Source organism: Parasteatoda tepidariorum, chromosome 7 (genome assembly GCF_982258835.1).
Source record: "Parasteatoda tepidariorum strain Cologne lab strain chromosome 7, Ptep-v5.0, whole genome shotgun sequence".
Taxonomy (NCBI): domain Eukaryota; kingdom Metazoa; phylum Arthropoda; class Arachnida; order Araneae; family Theridiidae; genus Parasteatoda; species Parasteatoda tepidariorum.
This window is the reverse complement of record NC_141761.1, coordinates 112,685,995-112,701,060: the sequence shown is the minus strand read 5'-3', so window position 1 is coordinate 112,701,060 and position 15,066 is coordinate 112,685,995. Positions and strand designations below refer to the sequence as shown.

General features: G+C 35.3%; 1 protein-coding gene across 1 annotated transcript; it reads left to right on the top strand.

The window, feature by feature from the left end:
- The first annotated feature begins 13,421 nt into the window (after positions 1–13,421).
- Positions 13,422–14,429, top strand: LOC147807400 (uncharacterized). The gene has a single exon (XM_087168926.1). The coding sequence runs from the start codon at positions 13,422–13,424 to the stop codon at positions 14,427–14,429; it is 1,008 nt and encodes a 335-aa protein (XP_087025052.1).
- The last annotated feature ends 637 nt before the right edge of the window (positions 14,430–15,066 follow it).

The following is a 15,066-nucleotide window of genomic DNA, read 5'->3' as shown; positions in this document are numbered from 1 at the left end:
AGAGGATCTTAAGGCTATTTGTTGTTGATAGTAGATTTCTTTCTGAAACTGGGTGCGCCGTTTTTTTTAAAAAGTGCTTAAAGGAGCATATATTTTATTTACATTTTTTAATAGCCCTTAAAGGTGCTTTTTTAATTCTGGGTTTGTAAAGAGTGCTTAATTTTCTATCTTTTGAAAAGAGATTATTTCTTTGCCATGTCGAGTGTCGTTCGAAATTACAAAAAATGCATGATTTTTAAACTTTTCTCTGCAATATTTATCAGAAACTAGTTATTTTATCATGATTATGTGAAGTTCGTAAAAATGTTTTTTAACTTCATTGATTTTATGTTCATAAATTAAGAACGTGAAACGATTGAAAAAATATAATTTTTATTACTGTACAGATCCTAATTATGAATAATTTTTTTTTTTGGAAAATGATTAAAAACATTTTTTGAGTTCTTAAAAAGTACTTGCTTTTTGTTGAAAAATCTGGCTGCGCACCCTGCTGCATCATTGGTTCTAATTTTAAAAAGTGAAGATCGCAATCCGGAAAACTCTCTCAATCGGGTCAATTTGGTTTTAGAGTGTTTTTTTTTAAACTTCCGCTAACAAATTTAATTTTTTTAATTTAAAGAAGTGTTCTTGCTGACAATAATAGCAAGGTTATTAGAAAATTTCGTCTCTGTGCGCGTTTGAATACATTAAAAAAAAGCACTATTGAAATTTGAATTAACGAAAAAGAGAGATACCCTAAAAAAAAATGCGAAATAAGCTGCTATCACTTTACGTAGCAGGACTTAAAATTTTGCGATTGCGTTTCTTTCTGCTTACATTATTGTTGTTGTTTATTAACGTCGCATTAGAGCTACACAATGGGCCATTGGCGACGGTCTGGTGAACATCCCTGAGGATGATCCGAAGATATGCCATCACAACTTTGATCCTCTGCAAAGGCGATGCACTCCCGCTTCGGTAACCTGACGACCTGCACGTGATGTCGAGCACTCTACGGTAGAACAGTTTAACGAGGACCCTCGGACCCTTCTCAGGCTGATCCAAGAGGTCACCCATCCGCACACTGACCGCAGCCAATGATGCTCGACTTCGGTGGTCTGCTAGGAACCGTGTATTAACAATCCGTGCACTGCGGAACGTTTCATAAAAATTCGAATAATTTATTTGATGATATAGCTAGATCCATGTTGTCTTATTGGGAAGAGCGTTCACTTCCCCATGAGGTGAGGTTAGAAACTCCGTGGTGATTGGTAGATACGAATTCTGCTCCCGGCTCGCATCGAACACAGTGCTGACGTAAAATATGCTCTGTGGAAAACGGATCCTTTGTTAGAATCTCCTTGCCGTTTGGCTAACCAAGAAAAATTTTTGCGACTTTCCTCTCCATGTAACGCAAATTCAGGTTAGCTCCATCAAAAGAACCCCCTCCCCTTAAATCTAGTTTGTGTTAATGCTTGATCCGGGAGTTCCCTTGTCTTCTGGAAAGGGTTTAAAATTACAAGGCAACGAAATTTAGCATTGATAGTCACAAACTAATAATTGGGTCAGCTGTTTAATTCCGATTATAAACTAAAATAATATAAAAGCTCGATGTAAAGCGAAAGTAACCTTAAATAATGAAATTAATTAGTGCAGAGGATGTTTCAAGTTACGAAATTAGGTCCAGAAAATAATTTTTTCTGAATAAACACACTTTTTTTGTACGGATTTTGATCTTTGGACCTCAATTTAAGGGTGTTAGTCATCTTTTGAAAGTTATGGTTCTAATAATTAAAGCAAGAAAGCGATTGAAAGTTTGAGCTTCTTAATGTTAATTTCCCTCTGAGTGTATTTCGCTTCATCTCAAAAACATTTTATGCTTCGTACTTCAAATGATCATTTGCTGTCGTTAAATATTTAAGATTAGGCCATTAATATTGAGCGTTAGTAGGTGAAAGTTTGATCCACTGATCAAAAGTTAGTCTTTCTTCACTGTTCGTCCGCTTATAACATATTGTTTGTACAGAGCCACGATGGCTCAGGAGATAGAGCGGTTGCCTTCCAATGAGGTGAACCGGGGTTTGATCCCGGCGATGGCTGGTCGATACGAATTCAGCATCCGGCGTGCACCGACCACAGTGCTGACACGAAATATCTTCAGTGGTAAACGGATCATGGGTTAGAGTCCCCTTGCCGTCAGGCTAACCGTTGGAGGATCTCGTGGTCTACCACTCCATGTAACGCAAATGCGGGTTAGCTCCATCAAAAAGTTATCCACGAAGGCAAATTTTCTCCCCACACTTGATCCGGGAGTTCCCTGGTCTTCTGGATTGGGTTCAAAATTACAAGGCTACGGAGTTGAGCACTAGTAGTCGCAAACCCAAATATCGGGTCTGCTGTTCAACGACGGTTATAAGATAAAAATAATGTTTGTACTCTGTTCATGTTATATAACTTCATTCAAGCTGAATATTAAACAATTTACTCAATAATTACAATCATAACAATATACATTTTATAAATTATAACAGGATAAATCTTGGAAGAAAATGAGTATTTTTGAGAATATGATATGACTAAGAACGAATTAAATATAAGAAACAAATTGTTGTCTACTTTCTGAGGTAAGTGTTAATAAAACGTAAATAAATAACTCTCCCTCTGCCAATATCTTTGAATCATTTACTCTGAACGAGACACCATTCAAGAAATATAAATAGCCTGTGATGCATTGCATCATTCCAAAACCTAATATCGTTCTTAGGGGCTTCGAAATTACATGGCAAAAACTAAAATAGATTTAGATTGGCATGACGGAAATTGTTCCGCATCATTCTTTTGTATACTGAGGGAGGTGGGGGCGATGTTCGCAAAAAGGAATATTATTTTTCTACGTTGTTAGAGATGGAGTGAAAAAGAATTGAGTCAATGCTTGAAATATGAATGGCAAATCTCTTGTGTTGAAAGGTCTTTTTTGTGGTAAATTTTGGTAGTTTCATGTGTACGTAAATATGAAACTGTTTCTGTCGTGATTCAAATAAAGTATTTTTCATCTCAGATTTCTCTCAATATATCAACGAAGTGAAGAAAAAACGAAAGTATACATGAAAGCATGTATGATATTTCTCTTGTCAAATAAGATAAAAAGAGTCATTTTAATCGGGGAATTGTTATATTTGTTATGTCAACAAAAAAGATTAAAACATGAGGGAAAATCATATTTCAGTATTTTTTAAAAGAAACTAAAACTGTTTTGTTAAAAAATAACGAATGCCATGTGTTTTAAGAAATTTTTTATTTTTAAAATAAGCTTAATTTAAATTTTAGTTTTCTATTTGGTCAGCAGCATCGCCAATTATAAAATTAAAGTTTAAAATAAGTATTTTTAAAAATGACAAATTTTAGTTTAAAAACTACAGATATTTAGGTCACGTTAACAGCGCTACAAAGAATTGCAATACATAAAATTCAGGTCCCGCAGTGGTCTAATAGTTAAGACATGGTTACCAGCAGACCACCGAAGTCTAACATCACTAGCTGCTGTCAGGGTACAGGTGGGTGACCACTTGGATCAGTCTGCGTTAGGGACCGAGAGTGTGCGGTAGTGGTGCCTCGTTAAACTGTTCTACTGTAAAGTGCTCAACTTCGCACGCAGGTCGTTGGGCTACCGAAGAGGGGATGCCATCCCCTCTGCAGAGGATCAAAATTGTGATGGCATGTCTTCGGATCATCCTCAGGGATGTTTTCCAGACCGTCGCCGATTGTGCAGTTCCAGTGCGACGTAAATAAAGTTCCTACCTACCTATCATTATATTATTTATTTATTAATATTTATCTGTCTCTGCATTCAAAGTTAAAAGTATTGTATGATCAGTCAGTTTTCTGAAGTAGAGAGATATCAACTCTTTAATAAATCTTCCATTTCTCGGATAAATTTCATTATCTTTGTTTTGAAGTTTCGAAAAAATAAATGAAATAAACACATTCAGAATCATATGCAAAAAATGATTTCCCTAATTAGCTCTTTGAGAATGAAGGCAAATTTTAATCATATAATTATTGAAATCATATAAAAAATTAAATCATTTTTGATCTTGAGAGAAAGCTTGTGGTAATTTAAGTTTAAAAAAGAAACATCTTTCCGTGGTCCATTTAATATTTTCTAGTGTTACTTGTTTCAAAATGACATCATATCTTAAACACAGACTTTGTTAGTATTTGAATAATTGGAAATTTTTAAATCAGTTGTTAAGGGGTGTAATGAGATTTGAACTTGTTAATAAATAGTTAGGATAAAATTTGTTCATAAAAATTAGTTAAGTTTAACTTGTTCATAAAGTTTAGGCTTGGCTCTTTTTATTACTGTTAAAAATGATGGAATGCGCATTCATATATGTATTTAAACTCAATTCTAATGAAGTATAATACTTTCTATTGTTAAAGTTATTGCATGTTTTAGACCTTGAATTATCCAATTATTCAAAAACAATTCTTAGGGAGAATAACTGCCAGCAGTTTCAGGTCTTAGAATTTTAAATTGGAAAGGTAAAGCAGTGAGTTTGTTAATGTCTTTTTTTAAAAAATTTACAAGTATTACAAGTATTTTTTAAAATATACAAGTATTTCAGCTTTCCTTGAACGTTGGTCAATTAAAATATTCATTGTTTATTAAAATTAAACAATTTCCGACAGTCTTATCATATTCAATTATTTATAATATATTATTAATAATGTATAATTATTCATAATATCACGCATAACTTCTTTATTTTTTTTATAAAAAATTATTGGAATACTCAAGTAAGTTTTTAAACTCAAACTAAATGTTATTTTCAAGATTCAGTTGTCTTAATAAGCATAGTAGAAAGATGGTGTTATTAAACACCTGGCCTCCGCATTAGGCTTCTCAACCTCCCAATCGACTTTTCCAGCTATGAAACCTCCGCGAACATACAATTAGAATGGATTGCGAACGACTACGACACGATCAAAGAAAGTGTAGCCCGAGAATTATTTTTATTTAGTACGAGGCATCGAACCTCGGCCCAAATCGTAAAAGGCGAAGTGACTCACCATAATGCCAGGGCAGTAGAAGAATTTTTTTTTACATAGCATTAAATAAATAAGACATACAACGTGTTTTTACAAATAAATTTTTTTTTTAGATATGTTTATAGATTTTATTAACATGCCTCTTTCTTTATTAAAAAAATGAGCAGGAATCTAAACGCAAAATTTTAAATTAAAGTTTTCAAATCAAAGTTAGGATGGATTATTTATTATTTTAGTAAGAAAGAAATGAAGCCAGAGTGAGACAAGAAAAATCGCTGAATAGCTAGCAAAAAGCTTATTTTTTGCAATAAACGAAAAACATTTTTTTTTAAGATTCGATGTTGAATTTATTTCATTTAAAATTGTCAATTTAAAAATCAAAGAAAATTACTCTCTGTTTGATAATAAAAATGTCAAATATTTTAGAAGTTATTTACGGTTTTCCATGAGAAAAGCGGAACTGTGTGTGTAGGAGGTAATAATTTATGCTGTTAGCGTATAAGTAGCACTGATAACAGTTTGACATTATTTATAAGTTTTAAATTGAAGCTTATTTACTACAAAGATTTAGACTACACTATAATGTGTTCTAAAATGTGCTTAGCTATGGACAGCCATTGTACTGTAATTTATGGCTACAGCAAAGTATGTTTTTAATTTCGCTGCAATAAATTCAGTAGAAACTGTTTTGAGAGTATCTTGAATATTTTATTGTTGCTTGAAAAAAATATTTTATTCTTGTATTTCATAATTTAGCTTTTTATTTTGTTCGTACTGTTTAAAGATACTATTTGGTTGAAAGAAATCCGGAAAAAATGAGGAGTGAGTAACAATTTAAATTTTTACTTGTTTAGTTTTTTTTATTGCAACTGAGAATGGCATAGGTTCATGCCCTTAGTTAGAAAACCATGTTTATTTAACAACCAGTCACTGCTAAAACCTCCAAAAGTTACAGTGTTTAGTAATTTGCATTATAACTAAAAATCACATTGGAGTCTAACAAACTATCGACCCTCTGTCTCCTTCATAGGTCGAGTCAAATGGAAAATTTACTGCGTAACATATTCCCTGTACAAACCATGGTTTGTTGATTTAAATCAGCTTGATTTAAATCACGATTTAAATCATGATTTATATGAAATGATTTAAAAAAAAATCATTTATTTAAATCAACTGATTTTTTATGTATATATTGATAGTACAGTACAATCTAAACTGTGCGCTGAGGAAATGAGAAAACTGTAAAATTTTCGTTCTTTTTTACAGTTTAGCTACAAATAACAAACTATTGTATTTATGTTAGCCTTAATATTATGTACAATAATTTCAAATCACAGAATGAAAATGCCTATGTTACTAAATTAAATAACCCAGAATTAGAATTGTGCTGTTTTTTTTATCAATAAGTATTTCTTTCTCATAATATGTTTTCTTAATCTTTGACATTATCATATTTTCTATAAAGAAATTTCGTGAAAAAAAAATTCCAATAAGTATTTTTTTTGTTGAAAAAAATCACGAACTCTGGTACAAACTATGATCTCACAACTCTTTGAAACTTAAGAAATTACTCTAAATTATTTCAAACGGACAAAAAAATTATTTTACCCAGGGATTATTGTATCTTTCAAGTTGGCTATATATTTTGTAGGTAGGTACTTTATTTGCGTCGAATTAGAGCTTCATAACGGGCTATTGGCGACGGTATGGGAAATTTCCCTGTGAATGATCTAATGACATGCCATGACAATTTTGATCCTCTGCCGAGGGGACATCAATTGTGAGGTCTAAGTTTATACATATATCTGAAGAGAAAGGAAATGTTCTCTAAATACTTGTTCCCATGGTACTGCTTAGAGACAGACCATAGGACTTTCGATTTTACAGATTTTATGAGCAAGAGCTTCGCATGTTCTCGGTAGGTATTAGTAGAGTTGAAGATCGCACCTCTGTACCTCCAGACCGGAATCCAATTTTCTAACCACATGGCTACCATGGCACTCTATATTTGATTGTTGTTGTTAATTTACGTCGCACTAGAGCTGCACAACGGGCTATTGGCGACGGTCTGGGAAACATCCCGGAGGATGATCCGAAGACATGCCATCGCAATTTTGATCCTCTGCAGAGGGGATGGCACCCCCGCTTCGGCAGCCCGACGACCTGCACGCGAAGTCGAGCACTTTACGGTAGCACAGTTTAACGAGGACCAATACCGCACACCCTCGGTCCCTACGCAGACTGATCCAAGTGGTCACCCACCCGCACACTGACTGTAGCCAGTGATGCTTGACTTCGGTGATCTTCTGGGAACCGTGTCTTAACGATCAGTCCACTGCGGGACCACTCTATATTTGAAGGTCAAAGGATTGTAGGTCATCCTCTCTACAGAGGATGAAAATTGCAATGGCATGTCTTCAGATCATCCTCAGGAATGCTTCCCAGACCATCGCCAATAGCCCATTGTGTAGCTCTAGTGCGACGTAAATAAAGTACCAAAGTACCTACCAAAGAATTGACGTTTTCATTTTAACAGAGGGTGCCACCATGGCCGAACGGTTTCACTGATCCTCCAAACACACTCTGGATTAGGAGTTGCTGTTGTTTCTTATCCTCTAATTGTCTGACGAAGTCAGACAAGATCCAGTAGGTTGTTGACCCTCAAAAAGTCGATGACAAGAAGTGGAGAAGCATATAAGTCCTCCTTGGAAAGGCCCAAGCAGTCGAGGATATGTTCGGCTGAGGCCTCTGCTGGGCTTCACATTTGTCTTTCTTCCACATAAGTCTTTCTTCCTTTAAAGTACGGGGACTATTCGTGTGCCCACTTGCCAATCTGGAAATAGCTGTTTGAGATGCTCTCTCACCTATATGAACAAGTGAAGAGCCCGGTTCCTCAGCCGCATACCAATGATGAGAGGGGGGGGATCCTCCACTTTTTTGATGGATGACTTTTGATTTTGGACTGATACTCTGAAAAGGTAAGGGCTGAGGACGAAGATGTTAAATGACTACAGCCCTTCTTGGCCAAGCGATCCGCTTGCTCATTTCCAAGGATGTCAACGTGGGATGGTATTCACTGAAGATGAACGTCGTGGTGCTTTGAAATAAGTTGAAGTTTAAGAAAGATGGAGAGGCTTGTTTTGTCTCCAAATTTAGTCCAGTTGTGTAGTTGCTGAAGGGAGCTGCGACTGTCCGACAGGATCAAAATATCTCCGAAGTTACTCTCGTTGGTTATAGCATCGATGCCCTGTTCAATTGCGATTAATTCACTTCGAAGGACTGAAGTGAAATCAGAATTACGGAGATAGATGGAGTAATTTTGTCCAGATTTTTCAATGAAGACGCCGCTACCAGCTAGGATTCCCAGTCTACTACCGTCTGTGTAAATTTTTACGGTGTCACTGGAAATCTCGCCTAAAATTTCCAAAGCTAGCTGCCGAAGTTCAGCTGGAATATAAGCGGGATCGAGCGGAGTAGCGGATTCGAGTACCACAGTAGTCCCACAGTGGACTGATCGTAAAGAAACGGTTCACAGTAGATCACCGAAGTCAAGCATTACTGGCTGAGATCAGTAAGTGGGTGGGTGACCACTTTGATCAGCCAGCGTAAGTACCGAGGGTGCGCGGTATCGGTTTTCCTTAAACTGTTCGCCTGTGAAGCACTGAACTTCTGACGCAGGTCGACGGGCTATCAAAGCGGGGGAGCCAATCACTCTGCAGAAGATCAAAACTGTGATGGCATGTCATCTGATAATCCTCAGGGATGTTTCCTTGACTTTCGCCAATAGCTCATTGAGCATCAGCTCTTGTGTGACGCAAATAAAGTACCTACCTATCTAGTACACATCACAGTAAACTTGAGTGCATATTTGTGATGTCCTTCTCTGATTTGTGCTATTACTATTGTACTCTGATTACTAGACTCTACTGATCTAGATCTCCATCTCTGTAACAACATCTTCATTGGAGTCCCAAATAATCTCTTCTAAAAGAATTAAACATCAATTTTCCACCACAAAGTTAATTAATTCCAGTATGTAATCCAACAAGGCATCTCTGGTAAGCACCTCTGGGAGGCCTATTTTTCCTTAATTGATTGTTTGAAATCCGATGTTCCATTGATCTAGGCTTAGAGTACCAGATCGCCATTTTAACATGTCATCCACTGCGAGTGGAATCTATCGCTAACTTTGACTTCTCAAATTCATACTTTTTCATTTTCAATTCTAATTTAAAATATCTCTTTGCAATTGCCCATGCGATTACCTTTCTAAATTTATATAGTTTTTATTTTCCGGCCATCTGGTACTTTTTCTATAGTTATCTTTCTAAAATATGTCTTAACTTGGGTATAGGCTTTCGCTATGCTGAAGATCGTCACTTTGTAAATGCTTACTTTGTACACAAAAATTAATATTTTTTCGTTAATATTTTTAGCCAAATTTTTAATATGTATTTCTCTCAAATGTTTGCGAATGAGCGATATCTTTCTTTTAATTTTGTTCCCACTCTGTGATTTTATATAAATTTTTAAAGTAACATCACTTTCCCATTATAGATGTGGGGTAGACTATATTAGAGGGTGCCCCTTGATTCTCGCCAAGTTGTGATCGCGATTGATCGCCAAGCTGGGCGATGTTGAAAACCAATCGTGATTCTGATTGGTTTAGATTTTAATTGTGATTCTGATTGGTTTAGAATTTAGCGTTGTTTTTAAATGTAATTTCAGAGATCCGTTAGTTCTACTTTGGATACCGGCTGGTAAGGTTACTTTTGCTTCTGGTACTAAAAATGAATACTGTCAATAAGATAAATCTTAAGTTTCTGTGCGATTTGAATAACAGTGGAAAAAAGCAGTGATTGAATGGTGTATGAAAGAAGGTTTAATTAGTAATAGATATAAATGTCCTATTTGTGGGAAAGATATGTCTTTCGTTGAACTTAAAGATGGATCAGATGGCTTTGAATGGGTTCGTCGTGTGAAAGGTTCAAATGCTCATCACATAAAACGATCCATTAGAAAGGGATCGTGGTTTGAGGAGAGTCATTTGAGTATGATTTATATTTTAATTTTTACTTGGTTGTGGGTGTATGAAGCTAATTGCGAAATTATTAAAACAGAACTCAATATAAACAATGAAAAAACTATAACGGATTGGAAGAATTTTTGTAGGGATGTGTGTGTGGATATATGTACAAGAAAGCGTGAAATGATTGGGGAACCTGACATTTGTAGAAATAGACGAAAGTAAATTTGGGAAATGAAAATACAATAGGGGTAAACGGGTGGATGGAAAGTGGGTGTTTGGTGGAGTTGAAAGAGGAAGTAGAAGGCGCTTTTTTGAAGTTGTTCCAGATCGTACAAAAAAAAAACTTTGTTGATTATAATTCAACAAAATATTTTACCCGGAACAACGATAATGTCCGATTGCTGGAAATCGTACGACTGTCTTTCGGAAAGCCGGTTCGTGCACTTATCAGTAAACCTCTCTGAGACATTTGAGGATCCGGAAACGGTGCTCATACCAATAAGACTGAAGTTCTGTGGGCAGTTATTAAAAGGGACTTCAGAAAAAAATGTCACCGCCAGTCCGGTACCACTGACGCCATTTTCGACTCATATTTTGCCAAATTTATATGGCGATGGAGGTACAGCGATTCTACTCAAGATAAGTTTAGACAGTACCTAACTGTAATTAGAGAATTCTGTGCTCCAAAATCTGAGGATATTCAAGCTTTATGAAGAAGTGAATTATTTTTTTCTTTTTCTTTCTGTGCTTAAAGTGCATTTCTTCAAAGTGCATTTTCATTACATTCAAAGTGCATTTTATTGAGTTTATTAATTTTGATTCTATTGTGTTCACTGCAATTTTGAAAAGTTTTGTTTAAATTTTCCTATGTTTCATTGAAATATCATTATGTTTTGACCGCCATTCCTGTTACCACGGCGTTCCGGGCAAACAAGTATGGTGCCAAACATAAGTAGCTAATTTCGCCAAGGGGCACCCTCAAGTATATTTTTAACACAGTATCTCCGTTTATTATCTACTAGCCGCCAAAGGTGGCCAGTTGTCCGCCACGCTACAGCATAGCAGGAAATCTGAGGAATCTAAAACATAGCAGGTGTAACGAGCCCTCATCCCCCTCATACCAGAAAACTATCCCCAGATGGCGCCGCTGGCGCAACAGAAGTTATAACTTTTTATTTTTCAAAAACTTTAAAACAGTAGAAGTTGATGTAATGTAACTAGAGACGCGCCATGCAGCGCTAATACTTAACTTAATGTTTTCATCACTTTATAATCATCATTTACCATTTCATGTAAATTCATCTTCATCTATTTGTAATTAAAACCAATAAAGGTTTATGAATCATCAAATTGGCGGTCTAAAGGTAAGTGGAACATTTTCCACTATTCATATTGAAAACAAGAATTCATTTAGATTGAACATTTTCTGGCGCCCGAACAGGGACCGCCATTAAGAGATTTCTTGTTTATTTTCGATTAGAAATTTAGTTTCATAGAATAGTGACTTTAAGTGTATAAATAGTTCGCTTATAAATTAAGATGGAGAAATCCAAACAAAAACGTACTACGATAAGGTCATTAACAACTAAGTTATTAACCAAAATCGAAAACATATATCAAGATGATAAGGTGACAATAGATGAATTGCATGAGTTAATGTCTGAATTAATGTTAAAACAAGAACAATTGAAAGAAATTGATCTCGAAATTCAGCAGGGTATTACGGATGTAAATGAAATCGATACAGAAATTATAAAGTGTGATGAATATTTGACAAATATTGTACGAAGTAAAAGCAGATTAAAAAGAAAAATAGAAAAACTGTCGACTTCGGTAGTGTCTTCTGAGTTAAATTCGAACATTTCCGAACCGAAGATAAACACTAATATAAGAATAAATGAAACTTCTTCTGTGAAACTGCCTCTTTTAACTATAGAGAAATTTTCTGGCGATCCTTCAGACTGGCAAAGATTTTACGATCAGTTCGAATCTGCCATAGATAAAAACACTGATTTGTCGAATGTTGAAAAGTTTAATTACTTGAAAACATATTTAGTGGGATTGGCTTCAGATGCGATTAAGGGATTAAGTTTAACAAATAATAATTATGTATCAGCAATTGAAACATTAAAAGAACGCTTTGGCAAGAAAACGTTGATAATTAACTCTCATTTGAATAAATTGTTGAGTTTAACCCCAGTAGAAAAATCAACAGATATTTTTTTCATTAAGAAAACTTTTTGATTCTTGTCAAACTGAAATAAGAAATTTAGAATCTTTGGGAATTAATCAGGAAAATTACGGGGCTTTACTCTGTCCTATACTTATTAAATTACTTCCCTCAGATATAGTGTTAGAAATAACTAAAAAATATAGCAATGATGATGAGTGGAGAATATCAGAGATCCTCGATATTTTAAAAACAGAAGTAATAAGCCGAAAAAAAGCTACGGCCTTGAGTTCGTCTATAACACGAGTTTCAGAATGTTCCCCCTTCCCCTCCTCAAAGCGTAGCAGTGGAGGCGAGAATTCGCATAAACAAAATAAGAATCGCATATCAACGGCGTCACGTTTATTGAATGAATCGAGAAATAAGAAAAATAAATGCATTTCTTGCGGTAACGATAGACATAATTTATGGGATTGTAATGCATTTAAAATGAAAGAAATGAATGAGAAAATGGATATTTTAAAGAGAAGCGGTTGTTGCTTTATTTGTTTTCGCTTTGGCCATACGGCTAAAAAATGCAGGAGTTTTGTAAAATGCGATATTTGTTTTAGACGTCATTATACATTTATGTGTCCGGAAAAGAAAACAGATAGTAAAGTGGAAAGTACGGTTTTATCGAATGAAACTTGTAATCCGGAAGTATTAATGCAAACGTTAACAATTCGCTTAATAAACGGACAAAAGGAAATAATTATACGCGGATTGATAGACACGGGGTCCCAAAAGTCGTATCTTTTAAAAGAAACAATAAATAAAATAGGTTACAAATCAATAGGGCAAGAAAACTTAAATCATAGTCTTTTCGGTGGATTACAAAGAACTAATCAGCATAATAAATACAGAATTTTTTTGAGTGATTTAAATCGGGATTATTTTTGTAACTTTGAAGTTTATGATCAGGAAAAAATTTGTACATAAATTCCTAAAATAAGAGACGGCTCGTGGATTAAAGAAGCGAATAAGATAGGAATTAAATTTTGCGATTATAAAAACATAGGAGGGGTGAATTCGGAAACTAAAGAAATTGATTTACTTATCGGAGCCGACGTTTGCGGTAAACTTTTCACAGGTATTATTAAATCGGTCTCAGAAAGTTTAGTTGCATTCGAAACGCGATTAGGTTGGACACTTATGGGTAAAACTCGTCAGCCAGAAAACAGTAATAGTACCAACACAGTTTTGTCCCTTCATGTGGCTCAGGCTAAAATTTCGGATCTCTGGAAACTAGATACGTTAGGAATATTAGACCCAGGTGAAAAAGAATCAAGAGAAGAAATTGCAAAAGCTACCGAAGACCATTTTAATCGCAACATAAAGGTACTTGAAGATGGGAGATATGAAGTGAGTCTTCCGTGGATCTTAAATCACCCTACTTTGCCTAATTATAGAAGTGTTGCTGAAAGAAGATTGAAGAACTGCGTTGAGTCCTTAAAGAAATCAGAAATATTAGAAGATTATGAAGCGGTATTTAAAGAATGGTTGCAAGAGGGAATTATCGAAGAGGTTGACCCAGACGATACAGCCACCAATGAACATTTTTTGCCCCACCGAGCAGTGATAAAAGAAAATTCTACTACCAAGATCAGACCTGTTTTTGATGGTTCGACCAAAATAAAAAATTTCCCCTCTATCAATAATTGTCTTGAAAAAGGACCTAATCCTGTGGAGCTCATTCCTTCAGTGATCAACAGATTTAGATTAAATAAGATTGGAGTCATTACAGATATTCGAAAGGCTTTCTTACAGATCCAACTTAGTGAAGCTGATAGACCTTTCCTAAGATTTCTATGGTGTGAAAATGGAGACCTTTCGAAGATCAAAATTTACCAACATAGAAGAGTGGTGTTTGGCTTGACTTGTAGTCCGTATTTATTAGGAGTCACCCTATGGTACCATTTGAAGAAAGCTCCAGAATCAATGCTGGAAACTGCAGTTAAATTAGAAGAATCATTTTATGTAGATAATTGCTTAACCAGTGTTGAAGATAGAGAACATTTGCACAAATTCATTACTGAATCGCAGTATATATTGAAGAGAGCTCAATTCGATCTAAGAGGGTGGGAGCATAGCATTCTAAATTCACAAGAAGTAGCCATCCCTGAAGAAAAAGGAAAAGTGCCAGTTTTGGGACTGATTTAGAAGTTAAGTACTGATTCATTGACTTTGGACTTAAAGGAAACATCACAGGCCTCTGAGACTTTAACCAAAAGAAAAATCCTGTCTGAAGTTCACAAAGTATTCGACCTCATTGGTTACACGTGTCCAGTAACATTAATACCGAAGATCATGCTTCAGGAGTGCTGGAAGCTAAAATGCACTTGGGATGCAGAATTACCATCTTCTATTAGAAAAACGTTTGAAAAATGGCAAAAACAACTAAGTCAATTGAAAGATATAACGATTCCGAGATGTCTCTCGGACAATCCTGAAGGTTCGAGAAATTTAAGTTTACATATTTTTTGTGATGCGAGCAAGGTAGCTTATGCTACATGCATATTCTTGAGAAGCCAAAACGAAGACTCGACATCATGACAGCTCATTAAAGCTCGATCTCGAGTAGCTCCTCTAAAACCCGTCACAATACCCAGACTTGAACTTTTATCCTGTACAATTGGAGCTAGACTGGCACATGGAGTTAAATCAGACTTAAGACTTGAAAATATTCCAACATTTTTCTGGTCAGATTCAGTAAATGCCCTCTTCTGGATAAAAAGGAATGAAAATTGGGCCCCTTTTGTTTACAACAGAGTTCAAGAAATCAGATCTCTCAGTTTGC